The sequence below is a fragment of the Podarcis liolepis genome, assembly GCF_965112155.1.
Source record: "Podarcis liolepis genome assembly, chromosome: 11".
Taxonomy (NCBI): domain Eukaryota; kingdom Metazoa; phylum Chordata; class Lepidosauria; order Squamata; family Lacertidae; genus Podarcis; species Podarcis liolepis.
In genome coordinates, this window is record NC_139565.1 from 30796577 (window position 1) to 30818557 (window position 21981).

Sequence of the window (21981 nt, forward strand, 5' to 3'; positions counted from 1 at the left end):
AGAAATCCCTACCAATGTTCTGTGGGCAAAATCAACAAAGACTTTCTCAGCACTGCTCAAAATGGATGAGAGGTGCTGTTTATTTCAGTGGGGCCTACACAGAGAGCTTTCTCGCAGATTATGCCCTAAAGTGGTGAAGGACATGGCTGCAAAAAGGGGAAGCCATTCCAGCACTGGGAGAGCTGAGAAGCAGGACTCACTCCATCGACTCTGCTGCGACATGCCAGCTCCATCAGGCCTCCTCTCCCACAGCTGTCATCTGGGGGCAGCCATTTCACCCGGCTGCTTCAGTGGGAGAAATAGGAAGAAGGACTTCTTCACCTGTTTAATTTCAGCATAACACAAAAGCTGTTGAAGGCACAGGAAGCCTTCCAGTAAGAAAGTGGCTACCTATTTGGAGAGACTGGTTATTGCCAGTGGCGTAGCGTGGGTTGTCAGCACCCAGGGCAAGGCAAGTAATTTGCGCCCCCTAACCCGTGGATTTTAGCACTCAAGTGTGAGCGCGCGCCCCCCAGATGTTGCGCCCGGCCCCCCTGCACCCCCCACGCTATGCCACTGGGGCTGGGGGCGAGCAAAGGAGCCAAGGACCCCCCCCAAAAAGGCTCAGCAGGAATTTATTAAATTTATTATTTGTGGAGCCCCCGCGGGCCGAGGCAGCCGAAGCCCCCTCCCCTCGGGCGCCTCCCCGCCCCCTCCTCTCCTTGGGCTGTAGGTGGAGCTCCAGATCCGCCCCCCCAGATGTTGCGCCCGGTGCGGCCGGCACCCCTGGCACCCCCCACGCTACGCCACTGGTTATTGCAGGACCCTGCCTTGTTAGTTTGATTAGGACCATTCTGTTTTCCATACCTGCAGCATTCGTTCTTCCTCTGAATACATCATCATATGCTTTCCACTGGGGAGTCACCTGATAGGCATGGATAAACACCACAAACACCACCACCAAGCATACTAGTGGAACCAGCACGGCAGTGAAAAGGGCTGCATAAATATTTGGGATAAAGCACCTGGAAAGAAAGAGAAAAACTAGGTAATTTCCAGACATTATAGGCAGTTTGCATGGTGCAAGGGAGGGGGGAGGAATCCGACATTTCTTTACAAGCTACAAATTGTTTAATTACCTACTCAAATAACATGACTATTTATTTTCAAGTGGTCTTAATTGCCTTGTACATCTTGAAATAACGAAAAATCGTAATTATTAAAATGTGATTATTTTTCTTCTTATTCCAATATAAACAAAAAAGAGCTAAGTACACAGAAAATTATTTTTTATAGTTCTAAATATGTTTATTTAATCTGGACACTTAATTGCACCATTTCTTTAAAGTGTGCTGTGTAATTTTCCATTTTGAGCCTTTGTAACCACAAACATCTAATTTTTTTTTAAAAAAAACACTTAAAAAAAATCAAGGAGTTTCGTGTGTAATGATTTCCATTGTAGTTAAACCAAACTACACGCCACTTGGAGGCTGAAGCCATTTTTCCTCACCATACTACCTCCTCTCGCCATTTCCTCCTCCTTTGTGGCTGTTTGCTTTTTTCATCCATTTAAATTATAACTTACACTCAGTATTTTTACACTGTGGTGGGGAAATGGGTGAGGCTAGACCTCTATTCCAATTTGGCAATCAAAGAACAGGTGGAAACAAGTACTTTCCTTCTGCAAACCCAACCGTGGGTGGGCAAATTAGGAGGGGGAGATGGATGAGCATTGCATTAGTCAAGGATGGATGAGAACATTGAAATTCCATCAGTGGAGAAGAAGGCAATGTCACATCTTCCAAGGACAACTTCACTGGAATATTTTGCACAATGGATTTTAGCGCCTAGTGCAGAAGCAGTGGCTCTAAACAGGTTTTAGGAATGCAGGACGCTTATACTGAGTCAGGACATGGATCCATCTAGCTTTTAGTACTGCCAACACTGGCTGGCATCATTTCTCCAGAGTTTCAGATTGGAGACATCCTCAGTCCTGCCTCAAATGTCCCACCCATTAGCTACAAGCCTTCCCTAAACTCAATACATATTCAGTTCCCTTGACTTACTTACTTACAGTTCCCTTTGCACTTGCTTGCATCCTTTTTTAAAACACAGCACTGTTGAAAAGTATGCCTCTAGTATGTGCTAGCATTACAGCTGCTGCCATTTTGTACTCTCCTTAGTAAAATGCTGAATTTCGATTTGCCTCAGTAAAGTTCTTAGGACCTTTAATCTACATCATTAAATACTGCGACTCTAAGCATGCTTATCTGGGAAAATATCCAATTGAACTGAATATGGCTTAATTCAGGCTAAACACATATAAGATTGCACAGACAATGACACATAAGTTATTTTATTCAGAAAATAAACAGGTTTTGGGCTGTACGGGAACAAACATTTTCAGCTCAAGAATTCCTATCAACAGGATGTTCCTGCCGTTAATCCACTCTTAACATCTTCAAGGAAGCACACAATCATCTGATTTTAGAAACTTCATGAAGCATGAAGGATAAAAATATACGTCCGGCTTAAGAAGAGAAAACATCATTGTCAATTTAGTTTCCAATGAATACAAATAGATTTATTCTTCTCCATTGCTAGGCACAAAGCTCCAAGTAGATTCCATTCCTTTGGGCTTTAATTTCTGAACTCTGTTATTTCAAGGAAAAAAGATTTATAGTAAAAATTTCAATTTCTTTCGGAAGGTATGGTGCACCCATGACTACTTTGCTTTTTACATAGCAAGAACAAACAGGTGGGGGAGGGAGAGATACAAAAAAACCCCAAAGCTACTTATTAGTTCTCCAAAATATGAATGTGTAATGTTTATTAGTACAGTCGTTGTGATTTAGGCATAAATATCATTAAAGGTATCCTCATCTGAATGCAACCACCCATGTGCAGGTGGCTTTACAAAGGGTTCACAACAGATGTTCTGGACATGCACAGGTGGGCATACACTCCAGTATGCTGGGCCATTATTGAGGTACGGGTGGCAACCATTTCACACGGGGGTTCCATTCCTGGTCCCTACGTGTGTTGCAGAGTGTGCATAAGCATGCCCTACCCCCTTCCGGGTCCAAAAGGACACACATGCCAGTGGTCGCACATCAATTGGATGCACCTAAAATGGTCACTGACTGTATTGGAAACTCACAGGCCTTAAATTCCCAGCTGTGCGTCTGCATTACTGTGTGTCTGCATTGAGCCTTATGCCGAATCTGCCAAGGTGTGGGCAGCTGTACCTACGCAAACCTGGACCTTTTATGCAGTATTTCCTCGCTAAGAAATGTAATGCAAGAAAGAAAGAAAGAGAAGAGCCTACAAAAACTAAGCCATAGCCATGGTTCCAGTGCATAACTAACTTTAAACAAACTACACTCTCACTGTCAAGACTGACAAATCACAAAACCCAGGGCTGGATTAACCATTAAGCAAAATAAGCATGTGCTTAGGGCATCAAGGGAGGGGGCACCACAGAAATTTTCCATTGCCAGATTTACCATGGACCAACAGCTCCACTTTTCAGTTTACAAATTCTGTGACAAAATCAGTCTAAATTAAAGCACAAAAGCACAGGATTCAGCTGTAAGATAGTACTGAAATTGTTTGTATCATGGAATAAAGTGGAAGTATACAAAAGCAAACATTATTTTCCATCTTACTGTAGGTTTTGTTTAATTTCGAAAAATAAAATTTTATTTTATAGTTTATTTATATATATATATTGAATTAGATATATATGGGGGCACCAAAAGCTTTTACGTGCTTAGGGCCTCAAAAGCTCTTAATTCAGACCTGACAAAACCTCTATTAAAACTGAGGAAGCATGACTAGTAGTGTCTAACAGATTGAAAGCACCTTCCTATGCTCCTAATTCTAGCCTGAACAGGGCTCAATGGAAGTTCTAAGATGACATCATGTACAAGGAGCATACAGTCATTGTGCCAACTCTATAAATGGGAACCTGCAAATTTCCTATATCTGCCCCCCCTGTACTGATCCCGTTCATTTCAATGAACCTAATGAGAGTTGCTGGGCATTTAAACACATGCCATCCCTGTTTCTGTGAATTCTAAAGGAAGATTTTAAATTAGGATTGACTCATTCCCCTTCATTCTCATTCCTCTGTTCACACAATCAAATTCTAGATTCAGCTTGAGTTTAAACTAGAAGCAACAAAGATCAAAGAATAGGTTGAGCCTATCAACAGAAAATAACTGAGAGGAAAGCTATAGCTTCCTACATAAGAAATTCTACCAAATGAAGATCTGCCCTTTTTTTTCCAGTTGCAAGCCTCTGAAGTAGAGGCTACTACAATTACTGGGTACTCTTCTTGCTCTTATACCACCTGTAGGAAGGAACACCAGTATACCAATCTTACTCTGTTTCCCTTTTAATTCTAAATCACCGTCTTGTTGAATGCTTGATATTATGTGCTCTGTTCTACTGAGTGCATGTAAAGACTTATCAGAGCAATTAATTGGAACATTTTGAAATAGATTATTGGCAGAAAATGCTGACTTGGCAAAATGAGCTTACCTGCTGACCCTCCATACCCCTAATTCTTTTGTGAGCAGTGCTCGGTTGAAACCCAAGGAACACATACCTGCAACTGCAACCCAGTTCCTGTACATACACACAAGATGGTGCATGGAACTAGGTGTGTTTTACATCTACGGTAATTTGACACTGCTGTGAAGAGTCGCCAGCAAATTCCCTCTGGCATAAACAAGCACAGCCTTAGCTTTAATTAATATACAGTCACACCTTGGCTCCCGAACACCTTGCAAGTTGAACATTTTGGCTCTCGAACACCGCAAACCCGGAAGTGAGTGTTCCGGTTTGTGAATGTTCTTTGGAACCTGAACGTCCGACGCAGCTTCCGATCATCTGCAGGAGCTTCATGCAGCCAAGTGGAAGCTGCGCCTTGGTTTCCGAATGTTTTGGAAGTCGAATGGACTTCCAGAATGGATTCCATTCGACTTCCGAGGTACCACTGTACGTCCATTGGGCTTCATCTGCACTATACATTTAAAGCCATATCATACCACTTTAAACAGCTATAGCTTCCCCCAAAGTATCCTTGGAATTGCAGTTTGTTACAGGTGCTGAGCTGTTTTAGGAGAATCTTAACAAACCACAGTTCCCAGGATTCTTGGGCCTGAAGCTATAACTGTTGAAGTGGAATATGAGACCTTTAAATGTATGGTGTGGATATGACCCATCCTCCTGCAGCGGTCAATGAGTGTCCTCCTTATCTGGCACCTTACTCTTTCCCCAGCACATTGATTCAGGGAACTGAGCTCTGTGACTTGCTGGGTCCCCTACAGTAGCTTAAAATGGGTTAAATATTAATATAGCAAGTTTTAGTGCAATTTTTAAGAACCAGGTGGACATGCACTGTTGCAGTCAAAAAGGGGAGATGCCTCAGACATTATTACTATTACTATTACTATTACTATTACTGTTACTATTATTACTATTACTACTATTTAAATTTGTATACTGCCCTATGCCCATAGAACTCAGGGTGGTTCACAACATAAAATTACAATTTTGTTACAAAATACGTAACAAAAATAAAAACAAAAACAAGCCAAGAATCCACTCTTCCACAGCACATTTAAAGGGACATCGGATGTCAATCAGCCAAAGGGCCCTCCTATAATAATTCTCCTTTGGCTGATCCTCTTGTCCTAAGCATGATCTCTCTGTGTGTCAGTGTCTTTAGCCAGGACAAACCAATTCCTGTGTGGGCTCATTCTTTCCTTCCTGCAGTGTGAATTGCATATTGTCTCTTACACTGCACAACAGTCCTCTCACTGGATTCTGCTGCCGCTTTATGCATGGTGACTGCTTTTAAAATGACTGTGTGCTCTTTGCATGTATACTCATTTTGTCCCTGCGGCTTCCTTTGCTGCCCACAGAATGATGTGGAGAGATGCACAGAGTGCGATGAACGTATCAGAAGAGTTATCTGGCTTTGGCCAGTTCAGTTTGTAAACAATGGTATTACAATTTGAGAGTGTGTGCATATCGTTGTTCACAGTTATTTACTTTTTAGGAGAAAGCACTAAGGCAGTATCTCTGAGTGGATTTAGTCTGCAAATAGCCCTAAATCTACATTTGAAAGACCTGAGCAGAGATTCTGAACCCAAGTACCTCTTATCAAAAGAACTGCATCTGGTGTTCCCAGCTGACGAACAGGAAACAGCAGACACATGCTGAACTATATGTAAAGGCAGCAGTACAAAACCTTCCTATTGGCTGCTGGTGTTGCTGCACGCTGTTGCTGAGCAAACATTAAGACAAATGCTTGAGGTTACCACTGGCTGAGATCATGTTAGCTTGTTTGTTCTCTGGAAGGAAGGGGGGTGGGGACAGGCAGTTGTGGCTACTTACATCTAAAGCATGGCAGACTGTGAGTCTCGTCAACTCTCTGTGCTACAAAGAAAACACTAATGAGATTGCTATAGGCATTTGTTGCTACGTAACTCCCACAGAATAAAACAGGGAGCTATCTTTTAGTCGACCAACTTTTATGGGTGCTAAAGATCACCTAATGTAGATTAATTGCCCCATAGCTATTTTGCTGCATTCATAGTCGGAGTCTTCCCAGACACTAACTTTCTTTCAGGAGGGCAGCACAGACATCATACATCTGCTCAGATGATACTGCCTCAGTTCCAAATAAATCACAATTTCCCAGGGATCGGTCTGTTTACTATGGTTACTTGAGGGTTTTCTCTCCCTGCACCCACCCACAAGCACAGTTTTCTGTGGGAAAGATTATGCAGTAGTGTCACAGGCACCTATTGGATTGTATTTTGTGATGTAACTTCCAAGCCAGCCAATAGCTCCTGTTTTCCAGTATGCACCTTTCTTTCTAAACATTTTCATGGTGCCTGCAACCCCATTCACATAATAAAACTATGTTGACTGAAAACCTGGGAGGGATAGAGTGGTATTGTGCTTGAGGCCTCAACCCAATTCCAGCATACTCAGAAGATTGGGACAAAGTGAGAAGGCATGATCCCACTCCCCATGCTCAGTCAATGCAGCTTCGTATGAGCAGACTGTGTGTGCTTGCCCTAGTCTCCATCAAAGCACATACTGGATGCAGCCTTTGGAGTTATGAAAACTCCAAAGGCTGCATCCAGTACTCTCTGTCTGCTAGTGCAAGGGCTCTTGCACCAGTACACGAGTGAGTTTTAATGTTGCACAACAGGGGACTCCAATGCAGTAGATGCACTAGCAGAAACTCATTGTGCAATGGATCACACAACAAGGGGCTCATCCATGCTTTCCTTTGCCCCTTGATATCTTCTGTTTGTCCCATGATTTCTAGCATGGGTCCAATAGGTTTCTCTTTCATTCTGCTGCTTTCCCTGGGGAAAGCCCACTGTTTACCAAACAAATGTCAATTCACAGAAAACCCAACTGATGCTTTGTCTGATTCAGCAGTAAACCACAGGTTTTCTCAAGGAAAGTGGCAGGACAGAACAAAAACCTCCCAAACCCATGCCTAGGAATCACAGGACAAACAGAAGAGTGGATGATCCCCAAATTACCAACAACTTGCTTATGCATTCTCTTGCAGTACAAAATGAAACATTTCGCCTCTGGAACAAGCATACTACCAAGTGATTTTAACATAGATTACATTGCATATCACCCCAGGTTTCCCAGGAAAACAAGGCTAGCCCACCCTCTTCCTTTTTATTATTTTAAATATAAAAAAATTCAAAAATACCACAAGTACACAACTTATAAACAATCACTAAATTTAACTATTAAATACAGTCATATCTTGGTTCTCGAACGCCTTGCAACTCAAACATTTTGGCTCCTGAATGCCGCAAACCAGGAAGTGAGTGTTCCGGTTTGCGAACGTTCTTTGGAACCCGAATGTCTGACGCGGCTTCTGCGGCTTCCAACTGAGTACAGCTGTACCACATGGAAGCTTTAGGGACTGAATACAGGCCCCTTTGGCAGGCACTTTTGATCATAAAAGGTACAACAACTTCATAGTTGGAATGTAAAATTCAACAGCATGTGATAACTTTTCAAATCAGCTGATAAGCAACCAAAGGACATATTTAGTTGTGGAACAGAAGAAAACTAAAATAAAAACTAAAGTTACACCCTTCCTTTTGCACATGTGCTGGACTTTCCCTTTATTACTATTTACAGAGCTCTTGTTTTGGTTTCTCTTTCATGCAGGGTACCTGACTTCACCAGAAATCCCCTTAACTGCCAATGCAACACCAACAGGGAATTTTCTCCACAATGCATTCTGCTCTGAGCGCAAGCAACTTTAAAAGTAAACAGTTCTCAGATGAGCTGTATCAACTGTTCATGTGTCCCAAGTTTAAACAGCTGTGGTGTGTATTTACTCAATGACATACTGAAACTTTTGGACTTGTTGCTATTGCCTGCAACACAGTTTATTTTGAATTGGCATTTTCTTGAAACAAATAATATTTTGGATTCATATTACAGTGGAGAACAACAAACAAACAAACAAACAAACAAACAACTCAACATGCCTCCCATTAACAGTGATTTTTGCTCTTTCGCTTTTGTTGTTTGTGTGTTTCAGCTCAACCTTTAAGATCTCTGTAGGTTGTATTACAAATTTTGATTTGATTCTACCAGATTGTAGAATTATGTTTAAGAGGAACTGATCAAAGCAGGGAGACCTCTTCTTTTTGGAACTGCACCTATTTTGATGCTTTTTGAAAAGAGCTGCAAAGCTGCAAGTGCAGTTTAGGATTCAGTGCATTTATTTCTGAGGTTGGCTTCCTCCTTTGTCTGCAGTGCACTGATACCTTGCATTTTTCACTCCATATATCAGGTGAAGTGGCCTAGTTTTTCTTAACATGCTTTGAAACTACTAACTATGCATTCATGCAATTAAAAGTACATTCACTCGCCCTTTATCTCCCTTTTAAGCAGAATTCATTTTGGAACTCTTGAAAAACTGCTTCATGAAGGACAGGGAGGTGGGTTTGTGACATCCCTAGTTTCAGCATCAGCTGTTTTCTGTTTCACTGAGAAAAGACTTCTACAGCTAGCAGGTCACCACTCAAATTATTTATGTCTCTATACATTTCAAGATATTTACCAGTTTGATTTATCACAAACTGTTCTGAACACTGTAGGCTGAAGTCACATTTCAGAAGTTTCAACATAAAAGGAACAAGTTCAGCGATGATAGATGTAAAGTTGAATAGCTGAATAAGTCAAATTGCTGTGTGCTGTAATGTTGAGAATGATTGGGAGGTATCTGTGTTGTCCCAAAAGCTATTAAATCAAATGTGAAGAAACAGCGTTGAGGGTATATCAGAACTATTCCTTTCCCACCACAAGAAAATGTGATGCCAAATGTTATCTTGACTATGTTGCATGAATCAAGAATATGTGAGTTTTCATGTTCAGGATATGCAAAGAAAGGATAAGAAAACAACGTATAAGCTGTCCTGCCTGAGCTCCAGTAAATGAGGACAAATATCAAGTGAGTCTTGTAAGACAGGTGACAGGTTACAAAAATGTCCTTTAAGAATGATAATGTAAATGTTAGGGATTGATTAGCTGCTTGTGCGTAAAACGTGCTCCCTCAGAGTTTGTGCGACCCCCACAAACCTCCGTGTGTGACGGAGCTCCTCAGACATGTCTGCTCTAGTCACTAGTAGAGTCCGACAGTGGCTGTCTGCGGAAGCGTTTCCAGCAAAGGAGCTCCTTAACGGAAACGCGTCTCCTGGACTCACGGCGTGACAGTTTCCGGCGAGGTGTGGGTCTCCCTATGGGAGACTCAGATACCTCCCCACTGTTCTCGCTGGAAGCTTCCCTGAGCCCTCCCTCCTGCTCGCATTCCCTCAGAGAACCACTCCTCCCCCTGCTGGTCCCTGCTTCAGCTGTTGAGTCTCTTTCTTCCTCCCTGAGTCCCTCCACCACCTGATGCTCCGATGGCAGTTCCCTGACATCCACCTCCCCTCCAGGGCCCCCCTCACCCCCTCCCAATTCCTCTCCCCTGGGAGGTGAAGGGCTAAAACCCCGAAACGAATCTTCCTCATCTTCCGACGTCTCGAACAATTCCCTCCATCGATCGTCGTCCTGGCTCGCTGAATCCTCTTCCTCTTCAGAATCTGGGAACCCCTCCAACTCCTCTTCCTCGTCGGTGGTAGCAAAGTATTCCCTTCGGAACCTCGCTACAGGCTGAGGTTTACGTGGGAACCTCTGATGAAAAGTCTCTATTAAAACTTCGTCATTGACATCCTCTGCCCTAACCCAGGTGTTTTCCGACTCCGGTTCCCCTTCCCACATTACCAAATACTCTACTTGATCTCCCTTCCACCTGGAATCGAGGACCTCCACTACATGGTAGCTGTGTTCCTTCTCCTCCATTGCTGGTCCCCTAGTGACCCTCCCTTCACTGTCTCCTCTATACGGTGACAGCAACGACCTGTGAAAAACTGGGTGCAGCTTCATGTGGTTCGGTAACCGGAGCCTGAAAGCCACTGGATTGACCTGCTGCATGACTTCAAACGGACCCAGCCTTTTGGGTCTTAATTTCTTACAACCTCCTTTGAACGGCAACCCTTGGGTTGACAGCCACACCTGGTCCCCCACCCTGATGCTTTCACCTTCCCTTCGGTTTTTGTCTGCCTGCCTCTTATATTCCTCCTTAGCCCTGTTTAAGTTGAGTTGGAGCTGGCGATGGATCGCTTCCATTTCTTCAACGAACTGTTCTGCAGCTGGAACGCTCCAGTTCTCCCCCTCCCCCCCTGGGAAGGCTCTGGGATGGCACCCGTGATTAGCCAAAAAGGGGCTCATCCCCGTGGACACGTTCTCTGCATTGTTGTAGGCAAATTCTGCCAACGCCAGCTTCTCCACCCAATCATTCTCTCTGTCATTAACATAACACCTCAAATATTGTTGGAGAACCCCATTTGCTCTTTCCGCCTGCCCGTTGGTTTCTGGATGACGGGCCGTTGAAAAATTAACCTCTACATGCAGTAAGCTCATGAGCTTCCTCCAGAACCTGGAAGTAAATTGTTTCCCTCGGTCTGAAACCACCCTCAAGGGGGCGCCATGCAACCGAAACACATTCTCTACAAACAATTTGGCTGTTTCTTCTGCTGTGACCGCATGTGAGCAGGCTATAAAGTGGGCCATTTTAGTTAACAGGTCTACTACAACCATGATGGCTGTTTTCCCTCTAGACCTTGGCAGATCAGTCATGAAATCTATTGCCACTGCTTCCCACGGTCTTTCAGGTGTGGGCAGTGGTTCTAATAAACCAGCCGGCGCCCGCCTCTCCCCCTTGGCTCTTTGGCATTGTTCACACCCTCTCACATACTCCCGCACATCTTCCCTGACCTTGGGCCACCAAAATTCCCTGGTAACCAGCCACATGGTCTTGTGTTGCCCAAAATGCCCTGCTGTGGGGCTATCGTGCAGCTGCTTGAGTACCTTCTCCCTCAATTCCCCTTCAGGTATATATAACGCTCCCTTATAATACAATGCCCCGTTTCTCTCCTCAAAACCACCGGATTTGTCTTCCTCCCTCCTGAGATCCCTGAGTTTGTCCTGGGCGTATGCATCCTGCACCGTACCCTCTACCAATTCCCTTTGCCCCACCAAAGTCGCCCCACACACCCAGCGGTCCTCTGGAATGATATGGGTTTCTTCGGGTGCTCCCTCCCCCTCCAAATATTCAGGTTTGCGTGAGAGAGCGTCCGCCCTAACATTCTCTGGGCCTGGCACGTAATAAATCTCAAAGTTAAATTTGGAGAACTCCTGGGCCCATCTCAACTGCCTTTGGTTGAGCACTCGCGCAGTTCTCCAATACTCTAGATTTTTATGGTCCGTGCACACTTGCACCTTATGTTGTGCACCAACTAGCAGATGCCTCCATCTCCGGAACGCCTCATGAATAGCAAGAAGTTCTCGGTCGTACACCGTGTAGTTCCTCTCGGATTTGTTCAGCTTTCGCGAAAAGAAGGCACACGGTCGCCACTCTGACTCCTCCTTCCCCGGCTGCAGAAGAAGCACCGCCCCTATGGCTCTGTCAGATGCGTCTGTTTCAACCCTTAGCTTCTTTCGTAAATCCACATGCAGAAGTTGTTCTTCAGAGGCGAAGGCCCTTTTCAGCTCCTCAAACGCTCGCTCCGCCTCCGCCGTCCATACAAACTTCTTTTTACTGCTGAGACAGTCCGTGATGGGCGCCGTCAGATGGGCGAAGTTGCGGATGAACTTACGATAAAAGTTTCCAAACCCTAGGAACCTCTGCACATCCTTCTTGGTTTTGGGTGTTTTCCATTCCAGCACTGCCTGTACCTTGCCGGGATCCATGGCCAATCCCTTGTCTGACAGGCGGTACCCCAGGAATTCCACCTCCTTGGTATGGAACCGACACTTCTCCAGTTTGACCCACAGCCTGTTGGCTTGCAGTCTGCTCAACACTTCTCTGACGTCTCTCACATGTTGCTCCTCATTCTCCGAATACACCAACACATCATCTAGGAAAGCAACGCAATTCTTGTAGAGCAAAGGGCCCAGTACGTGGTTCATAAAAGATTGAAAACACGCTGAGCCTGCTTGTAATCCAAATGGCATAACGAGGTATTCAAATGCCCCCAAAGGGGTAAACATGGTGGTTTTCCATTCATCCCCTTTCCTTATGCGTATCAGGTTGTACGCCCCCCTTAGATCCAGCTTTGTAAAAATCTTTCCCTTCCTCACCCTGGTCAAAATATCATCAATTCTTGGCATAGGGAAAGCCACCGGTTCAGTCACTGCATTTAACCTCCTAAAATCACATACAAGTCTCGGCTTGTCCGCGTTTTTTTTGTCCACAAAAAACACTGGGCTACCCCCTGCTGCTTTGGACTCTCTGATGAAGCCTCTCTTCAGGTTCTTGTCAATAAACCCTCGCAACTCCTGCATTTCTCTGTCTGACATGGCATACAACTTGCCCACGGGAAGCTGTGCTCCAGGGAGTAAATTGATCTGGCAATCAAAGGGTCTATGAGGTGGTAGTTGGTCAGCTTCCTTCTCGCTGAACACGTCGCTGAGATCTGCATACTGTGGTGGTACCTTCACCTTCTCCATTACTTCAGTCCCTGCTAGGGTGGCTTGGGCCCCTGCTGAACCCTTTTCCCCTTTGCAGTGTTCTAAGCAATGTGCTGAACCAAAGGACACCACTCTTTGATGCCAGCCAACCAGCGGATCATGTAGAGCTAGCCAGCTCATTCCCAAAATAATGGGAGCGCCCCCCAGGGTGGCCACATTAAACGCTATCAGTTCTGTGTGCCTTGCCACCCTCATTATCATTGGGACAGTCTGCAAGCTGACTCCTCCTCCCAACAACTCCCTGCCATCAATCGTGGTCACCTGCAGGGGGTTGCTTAAAGGGATAGTCTGTATCTGGTGTTCAGCAGCAAACTCCTTGCTCATAAAATTGCAGGAGCTGCCTGAGTCCAATAGCGCCTTTATTTTTAGGGGGTGCCCATTTTGCAGCTCTAGCGACACTTCAATCACTAGAGCAGGTCGAGGAGCTTCTGGCACGGGCACTTTCACTGCTCTTTGGCCTGGCTGCAGTGCCCCGATTGTGGCAACCAGGCGTTGGCTTTTACCTGCTCCGTTCCCCCCTGTTCTCCCCCCTCAACAGCTCCCACCATCCCTTGCCATTCCTTCCTCTGGGGGCAGACTCTGGCAAAGTGGCCTGGCTGTTGGCAGAGATAGCATTTCCGGGGGCCCTTTCCCTCCTTCTTAGCCCCCTCGCTGGTTTTTGAAAATGCGCGCGCGCGCGCTGTTCCGATTTCCATCGGCTCTGCCGGCGGGAAAGCTGGCTCAGGAATGTCTGGAATGCGGAACTCCTTCCAACGTTCCCCTCTCCCTTCCCGCCTCTCCAAGGCTCTTGCCTCCTGCCGCGCTCCTATGGTCAGCGCAGATTTGGTCAGCTGATCCATAGACTCCGCCCTGGGGCTCCGTGACAGCTCGTCTTTCACCGCCGAAGAAAGACCTTCTTCAAATAGCATTTGAATGGGTGCCGCCGATAAATCCCAACTCAGTCTGTGAATCAGCATGGTAAACTCAGTCCAGTACTCACGGACAGATCGACTTCCCTGCTTACAAGCCATTAGCTGCCTGCGCACCGCCCCTTCCTCAATATCGCTGGAAAACATGATATCCATTGCACGAAAGAACTTCCTCGTGTCCTTTAGTATGTCATTGTGCGTTGCCATTAGGGGTCGAACCCAGTCTCTCGCCCCTTTCTCAAGATGCCCAATTACGAAAGCAACTCGCGATTCCTCATCAGGGAACTCATCGAACTGCACATTAATGGCATATTGCATCTCTGTCCTAAAGGCATGGTAATCCTTGGGGTCCCCCCCAAATTTTTGCACCAATCCTGGTACCTTTCTGGGGAATTGAGTGGCTCTCCCCTTCTTGTCTGCATCCTGAGCCCTTCTCTCCTCCAGCCTCGCCGTCTGCAGCGCCAGTTGGACCTCCAACGCTCGGTATCTATCTTCCAAGCTTGGACCAGCTCCAGCCCCCGCTCCTCCGGTTCCGGTTGGTTCGCTCATGATGCTTTCTCTTGCACAGGCAGCGTACAGAGACTGTCGGACTGCTGTTAGGGATTGATTAGCTGCTTGTGCGTAAAACGTGCTCCCTCAGAGTTTGTGCGACCCCCACAAACCTCCGTGTGTGACGGAGCTCCTCAGACATGTCTGCTCTAGTCACTAGTAGAGTCCGACAGTGGCTGTCTGCGGAAGCGTTTCCAGCAAAGGAGCTCCTTAACGGAAACGCGTCTCCTGGACTCACGGCGTGACAGTTTCCGGCGAGGTGTGGGTCTCCCTATGGGAGACTCAGATACCTCCCCACTGTTCTCGCTGGAAGCTTCCCTGAGCCCTCCCTCCTGCTCGCATTCCCTCAGAGAACCACTCCTCCCCCTGCTGGTCCCTGCTTCAGCTGTTGAGTCTCTTTCTTCCTCCCTGAGTCCCTCCACCACCTGATGCTCCGATGGCAGTTCCCTGACAGTAAATCTGTTCCATCTAACTTTATCGGTTAAAGCAGTTTAGACTTGTTTTATTTGTCTTTTATACAGAAAAGTAGGATTTTTGAAAAAAATCAAATACATTTGTAAGGCAAAACTCAGCTAAATTTTACTTAGAGTAAATCTACTTGTGCTGGCCCCGGGGGTAAGGTACCGTGAATGTAGCAGAGTCCACACGAAGCGGGGCGAGGTCCGATGCAGAGAGACGGGCGGGGAACAGGAACGCTGGAACAGAAGGCTGAGCAGGTAACAGGAACACCGGATGGTCGGGAACAGGAGGCCGAGCAGGAAACAGGAGTACTGGATAGTCAGGAACATGAAGCCGAGCAGGGATCAGGAGTACCGGTTAGTCAGGAACAGGAGGCCGAGCAAGGATCAGGATCACAGGAAGGTCCGAAGCCAACAACGACGTTGCTCCCGCAACCTGGGACCGGGATGAGTGGGCTTTTATCCTCTTCTAAGGTCAGGGGCGGCCCCGACCCCCAGGAGCCCCGCCTACCTTGGCCTTAAGGCGAGCACTCCTCCTGGGGGCAACTAGTTCCCTTCGCCTCTCTGCCCTAAGCCTCTGCAGATCAGGAGAGGCCGAAGGGTTACTGGGCCCTGGAGGAGGCTCACCTGTGGCCACTGAGTCATCAGGCTCCTCTGGGGCCAGGAGGACTTCACCTGGGGCCAGCTCCTGCTGCACTGCCACAGGTGCAAGCTCTTCAGCCTCTAGGCCTTGCCCCAGTTCAGCCGGCCCTGGGGGCGGGGACTCCTGTGCAGGCTGGGATTCCTCTGTTTCATCCTCCGAATCGGAATCCCAGGCCATCACACTACTGAAATTAATAGACCTAGCTTTGTCATCTTTGTTAATATCAATGGGATTACTTGGAGTAAAACGTAGCTGAATACCACCCACAGAGTTTAATTTTCCAAGTGGGCAAAACTGAAAAATCACTCCTGATGAGATTCTGAGTGTGTTTGTGGTTGGTACTGCTAGTCTCTAAATTACAACAGCTGAGTGATAGTCAACATTAACCCTACTCAGAGTAGACCCACTGAAATCAATGGTCATAAGTAGCATAAGTCCCTTAAGTTCAATGAAATCTACTTTGATTATGACCTGGGTATCACCCATTGTTATTAAACGAATGTGTGATCAGCCTATATTCACAGCAACTCAATGCTTTCTATTTTTGTCAGCTATAAAATGTTCAGGTTTTGATATCATTCTAAGAACAGGAATGCTGGGCAAACATCTCTCTCACACACATAAACAGACACACTGGAAATATTTCTGAGTATCTCTGATTTAACATGGGGGTGGGGGAAGGTACACAATCATTTGCAGGGGGGGAAGTATATAGCATTCTGTCCCAGGAGTATGATATTGCTACCATACCTAGTCTTTGGCAGTGTTTAAGGTGTCACAAGACTTGTTTTTGGTGCAACAGACTAATAACTGGAAGTTCACCCTGGAAGTTAAAATCACCACATATCATCTAATATTTGAACATCTTTGTGTGTGCAGTGATCACACAGCTAAATGCACATCTTTTCCAGCTCCACATCTAACACTTTACGCACTGAGAGTTGCATCCAGGTCAGAGCCCCACTGTGGTCAGTTAAGATGAATGCCAGTGTAGATGTCCACCCACTCAAGTACCTAGGATTTGATTGCAGGAAGCTTGTGCCAGATATGGAATCATTGCATCATGCATGGGTGTTCCACTCATCCAGAAATACTGTATGCTGCAACCATTCTAAAATTAAATGCTAAATTGTTCTTCTTCACAATCTAAAAATGGCTACAGTTTCAATCAGCAAAAACACACTTCTTTCCTCATGTAGACGTCAACATAGTATTTCTGTAACAAGGTAGCATTTCTATTTTAAACATTTTTGAGGCACAACTCACTGATTATTGCCTGGGTTTGTTTGGGTTTTTTTTTTAGGAAGGGAGGTTCCTCTTTTTCCCCCTTACCTTGATGGTGGTAAATATTTGCAAAGTTATAAAAAACTCTCAGGAGAAATACTACAGGATTTATTTTTCACTGTAGCCCCATGCTCGCAATGAACGAAGGACTTATTCCCACAATGAAAGTAGTACTTAGCAATGCTGTCTACAGAATAGCATCAATGTATCTGCAGCACTACCTTATACAAGACAAATGGGTAGAGGAACTCTGTTCTGCTGCCTGTTGTCTGCATTTCTATTGCACCTGCTTACTGAAGAAAAGTAGATATCTGCCAGCATAACTGTAGTAGCTAAAAGGCCTTTAGAAAGGCATGTAAATCACTTGTATCTGCTCTCTCTTTCCTCCACTTCTTCAGTTTCTGTGCTACCTAACACAGTTTTGCTCCGCTGTTTTGCCACACCTAGTCATAGTGATGAACAATTTGTTGTGCTGGCACCTCATGGCCAATTCTTGATATAGATATAGTTGTTTCAGTGATGGTGTTATATGTCTTTATGTTGGCTTTTATATTTTGTTAGCTACCTTGAGGGTCTTCATTGAAGGGGGAAAGCAGAAGACATTTTAAAGTGCTATTAGCAGTGTCACAGCATTGTCACAGTAGCCCTTCTGATGTCGCTATAATTTGCAAGTAACTGCTTCATTGTACAAATTTGTGCAGCTGGTAATGCTCAGCTATACTACTGGGCACCATTTCCCCCTGAAGTCCTTCTCTGGGTTGGAATACTAAATGGGATTCTACATGTGAATATTGAGACAGGGCACTCAAAGCCAGCAGCTGTATAATCACATGCACAAAAGACTTAAGCAGTGCTCTTCATGAAATGAGAGCCCTTTACAAACAAACAACCATCCCCACGTATAGATTAAGCATATGGAGAGGGGAGCAGAAGCACAGGTTCTGCTCCTCATTTCGCATAGATCAACCTTGTCATTGTGCATTCAGTATAATATCTGAAAAACAAAGCCTACGCATGTAGGCATACACACGTAGCCTCTTACATGACTAGAAGTCCTGAGCAACTGGTATTCTTGATTGCATGGAGAGCCCATAAACCCAAGGCTAAAATGCATTTTTGTATGTTAATGTTTCAAAAATATATGCAGTCCTATGCACATTTCACCTTAGTATATGCAGGAGAAGATTCCTCATTGGCCATGAATACGACAGCCGATAAAACATAACAAAGTCCCCACGCCAACTTGCCCACTTCCCCACTGAGCAGGCCCCTAACAGTCTGGGGTAGGTGGTAAATCTGCCATCGGTCAACCAAGAGGGCAGCCTGCTCCAGGTTGCCCTCCTAAATACACTAGGGGTGACCAGGGTACACACACCCTGTGCCCATGCCACAATTGGATTGCGGGCAAGCATATAGAGGGTCCAGCATGAACAGGTGGAGGGCAGCTCCAAGCAGTCATTCCCTCCACTGACCATGCAAGAAGTTGGTGATTCTCCCTTTGCAACTGAGGTTGCACCATGTGGCAACCTCTGCCTCCCTACCCCGGAGCCCCGGGGAACAGATATTCATTTTCAGCTTGTAGTCCCTTGACAGAGTGAGTATCAGTTGCTCCAACAGCAATTTAAAGGGAAAAAAATGTGGCAGCAAAAAATCTTACATATTTCACTTTTAAATCGGATAAACAATGTTCTATGGATTATACCTTAGGCCTTCACAATGAATCCCATTAATGCAACAGGGTGGGGGTGGGGATGGGATATTGCTTGCTAATTTCATTGATGTCTCTAAACTTCTGTAATTGGAGATTGAATAAAAGATTGACTCTCTCTCTATATATATATATATAGGTTACAGGATGGCTTTTATGTTAAAGGATTTCTTTTTTGGGATAATGCCCAAAAGAACATACAAGGGTGTGACCCTCTGATTGACAACTGATGAACACACAGGTTAATCAAGTAAGTGCCCGTCACTTAAAATGTCACACAAGTGGAGCCTTTCAAAATGATTGAAAGCTGCTTTTTGAAGTTCAAGCTGTTGCCTTTATCTAATTAAAGTCTTAACAATTTGAGTCGTGACTGAGCCATTATTACCCACTTTAATGTTCTTCTTGGTACCAAGATACAAAAACCCCCATCAAGTTGTGCTTTTTTTAGTGTGCAGTTGGGGGAAAATAACACAGTCAGAAAGCTGATAACATGCAGTTTGAAAAATGGGGTGGGGGAATGGATTCACCTAACTAATCAAGTTAGCACAAGCCCTGTATACGAGGACTTCTGCAACAGGCCTCCCCCCCCCTCCACTTGCCCCCCAAATTGGGTTTCATGGGATTGAGAGAACTCCAACAGTGTGTAGGAGAAGGAGAGAGAGAATGGTTCCTTCTGGCAAGTTGCAATTGTGTGGCAATTAATCCCATTCATTAGGTGCATGTGTTTAAAAAGCACTTAAATGACAGGAAATTTCAGGGACAGTATGCACACAAATTATATTAGGGTAGAATTTGCTCCGTTTCTGTACTTCAGCTGCCAGACCCTCCTTTTCTTCACCTCCATCTTTGGGCATTAAAGTTCCATTGCATCCCTGCAAATACCCTGAAAGCATTTCTGTTTTTGCACCTTATACCTATCTCACACTGTGCTCCTTTTTTGCAGTTTGTGCAAAACAGATTGAGGCCACAACTCCATCAATGGTGGCACATTACGATAGATGTAAAGATGGAAGTTTTCTAGGTCGTATCCATGTAAGTTCTAGTCAACACAAGGTAAGGGGCAGGACAAAGTGTGACTGCTGCCCAGATTTCAAAGTGTGCCCACCGGATCCAAAATGCTGGCAAGCCCTGCAATATGGCATCTCAGCAGACGGAAGCAACTGAAAATCCTTAAAATGCTTCACAAATAAGTCCCAGCACGCCTTTGATAGTTTCGCAGGTTATTAATAGGAGGCTATGCAGTTCTTCTAACAAACTGGAACAACATTGCCAGATAGCATTCTGCAGATGCAATGTTGGCAGTGAAATAAGATTTCTTTGCTGCCAATACCGCCACAGAGCACGCTCTCAAACAGGCTCTAAGCCATGTTTGGTTGGATCTGACCCAAGTCTTCTGCCATCTGCACTCCAGCATATTCCCAGCTGCTTAATGTTCAAGAATGAGGGGACTGTATGGGTGAGCATGTTGCATTTTGAGACAATGTTGGTCCATCCAACTCAGTATTTCCTGCACTGGCTAGCAGCATCCCACACAGGAGTCTTTCATAGTCATATACCTGAAAATGCCAGATTGACATGGAGATCTTCTGCATGCAAAAGCGCAAGCACTCCTAAAGTTAGGAGGCCCCACATGTCTCTTTATCACAGTTTTAGACATTTCCCTCATCCATAAACCCTCTCACTATGTCCAGTGCAGAATTGTTCCCTCTCTTTCCTTGTAGTATTCCCAGGGGTGGTATTCAGGTAAGTTTTATGCAGAGTGGATCCATTGGTATTAAAGAACATAACCATTAATTCCACTAGGTCCAAACTGAGTATAACTAGTTGAATACCACCCAGTTAAATATATTGGACCATAACTATGTTTATACATTAAACATACATTTTAAAAAAACTATGCATAGCTTTCATGGTGCCCATGATGTTTTGAGTAACTCCAGCCAAAGTGAGGCTTTGGCATGGAAGCTGAAGTCCCCCAGGACAGAAAATCTAGAGATTTTCAACACCAGGCCAAACACCGCCTGCATGTGTCAGGCCACAAGGTGGGAAGATATTCAACAGATCATTTTGTTTACTTATCTAAGTATTTTTAGGTTGCTTTTCCAGGAAAACGCCCTCACAAGGGACTTACAAAATCTACGTTACAGAACAATAATAAAAAATAGAAAGAATAAAATCAAAACAGCTATTTAAAAACACAACACACTGGGAGCAAATAAAGCCTTATTATTATAGCTCAGCTGGAAGGTTTAAAAATTTTAACATCAGAATCATAAAGCCATCTATAAAAAAGAAGCTGGAACAGATGGGTTTTTAAAGCTTGCTTAAAACTTGAAGGGTGCATTCAAGTCCTGATTGTGGGCTTCCCATAGACATGTCATTGACTACTGTGAGAACATTATGTGGCACCAGATCAACCTTTGGCCTGATCCAGCAGAGCTCTTCTTTTGGTTTTAAGACTGTTTTCCATGAAAAGGGAGTAGTCTAATATGACTACATCTGGAGATAAATAACTGATCTGCAACATAATAATACTTCTCAGACAACACATGAGATTAGCTATCTTGCATGTTGTTTGTTAGTTGAACATGAACAACGTTTACTGGCTTACAGGAAACCTTTACTTGCTTACGGTAAACAGAGATGACTGCAAGCTTAAAACGACTAACATGAAATGTCATTGTGGCAAACTGTTTCCAAGTTTTCCCAGGGGGCTTCCTTGTCAAGTAAAAAAGGGCTTCCCCTTTATATGACCCATTTACTTAGGTTCCAGTCCCAGCTTAACAGACTGTTTGTGGTTTTATTAAGTTTATCTGGTTTTGAAAATATGAGCTGTTGGCAGCTTGCAATCTGTCTAAAAATAAATGTGCATGTTATCTTAATTTTTATTTTTAAAAAACCTATCCACAACTAATTGTAGAAGTCACAAAAAACCAAATCATTCCCTTTTGCTTCATAAGACCTCTTCTAAGCTCCATAGCCGAGGCCTAAAGATAGATCTAATTAATGCAATACCCAATATTGCATTATTTAGAGTATTAAAGGTAAAGGTACCCCTGACCATTAGGTCCAGTCGTTGCTGACTCTGGGGTTGTGACATTCATCTCGCTTTACTGGCCGAGGGAGACGGCGTACAGCTTCCGTGTCATGTGGCCAGCATAACTAAGCTGCTTCTGGCGAACCAGAGCAGTGCACAGAAACGCCGTTTACCTTCCTGCTGGAGCGGCACCTATTTATCTACTTGCACTTTGACATGCTTTTGAACTGCTAGGTTGGCAGGAGCTGGGACCGGGCAACAGGAGCTCACCC

The 21981-nt window shown here is 44.9% G+C and overlaps 1 protein-coding gene and 1 long non-coding RNA gene across 6 annotated transcripts in view; one reads left to right on the forward strand and one right to left on the reverse strand.

The window, feature by feature from the left end:
* The window catches only part of ADGRV1 (adhesion G protein-coupled receptor V1), a 246928-nt gene that overhangs the window by 38152 nt on the left and 186795 nt on the right, over window positions 1–21981 (reverse strand). For 4 of the 5 annotated variants that reach the window (XM_083465098.1, XM_083465097.1, XM_083465099.1 and 1 more), the window contains one exon: window positions 847–1004. The exons of the other annotated variant lie outside the window; for it this stretch is intronic. In XM_083465098.1, coding sequence (XP_083321224.1) covers window positions 847–1004 — 158 coding nt within the window. The remainder of the gene's footprint in view (window positions 1–846; window positions 1005–21981) is intronic. 5 annotated transcript variants of the gene reach the window in all.
* On the forward strand, window positions 8222–19928 carry LOC310688794. Its single transcript, XR_014517189.1, has 3 exons — window positions 8222–8371; window positions 18812–18922; window positions 19616–19928. It is a non-coding gene; the product is annotated as an uncharacterized lncRNA (long non-coding RNA).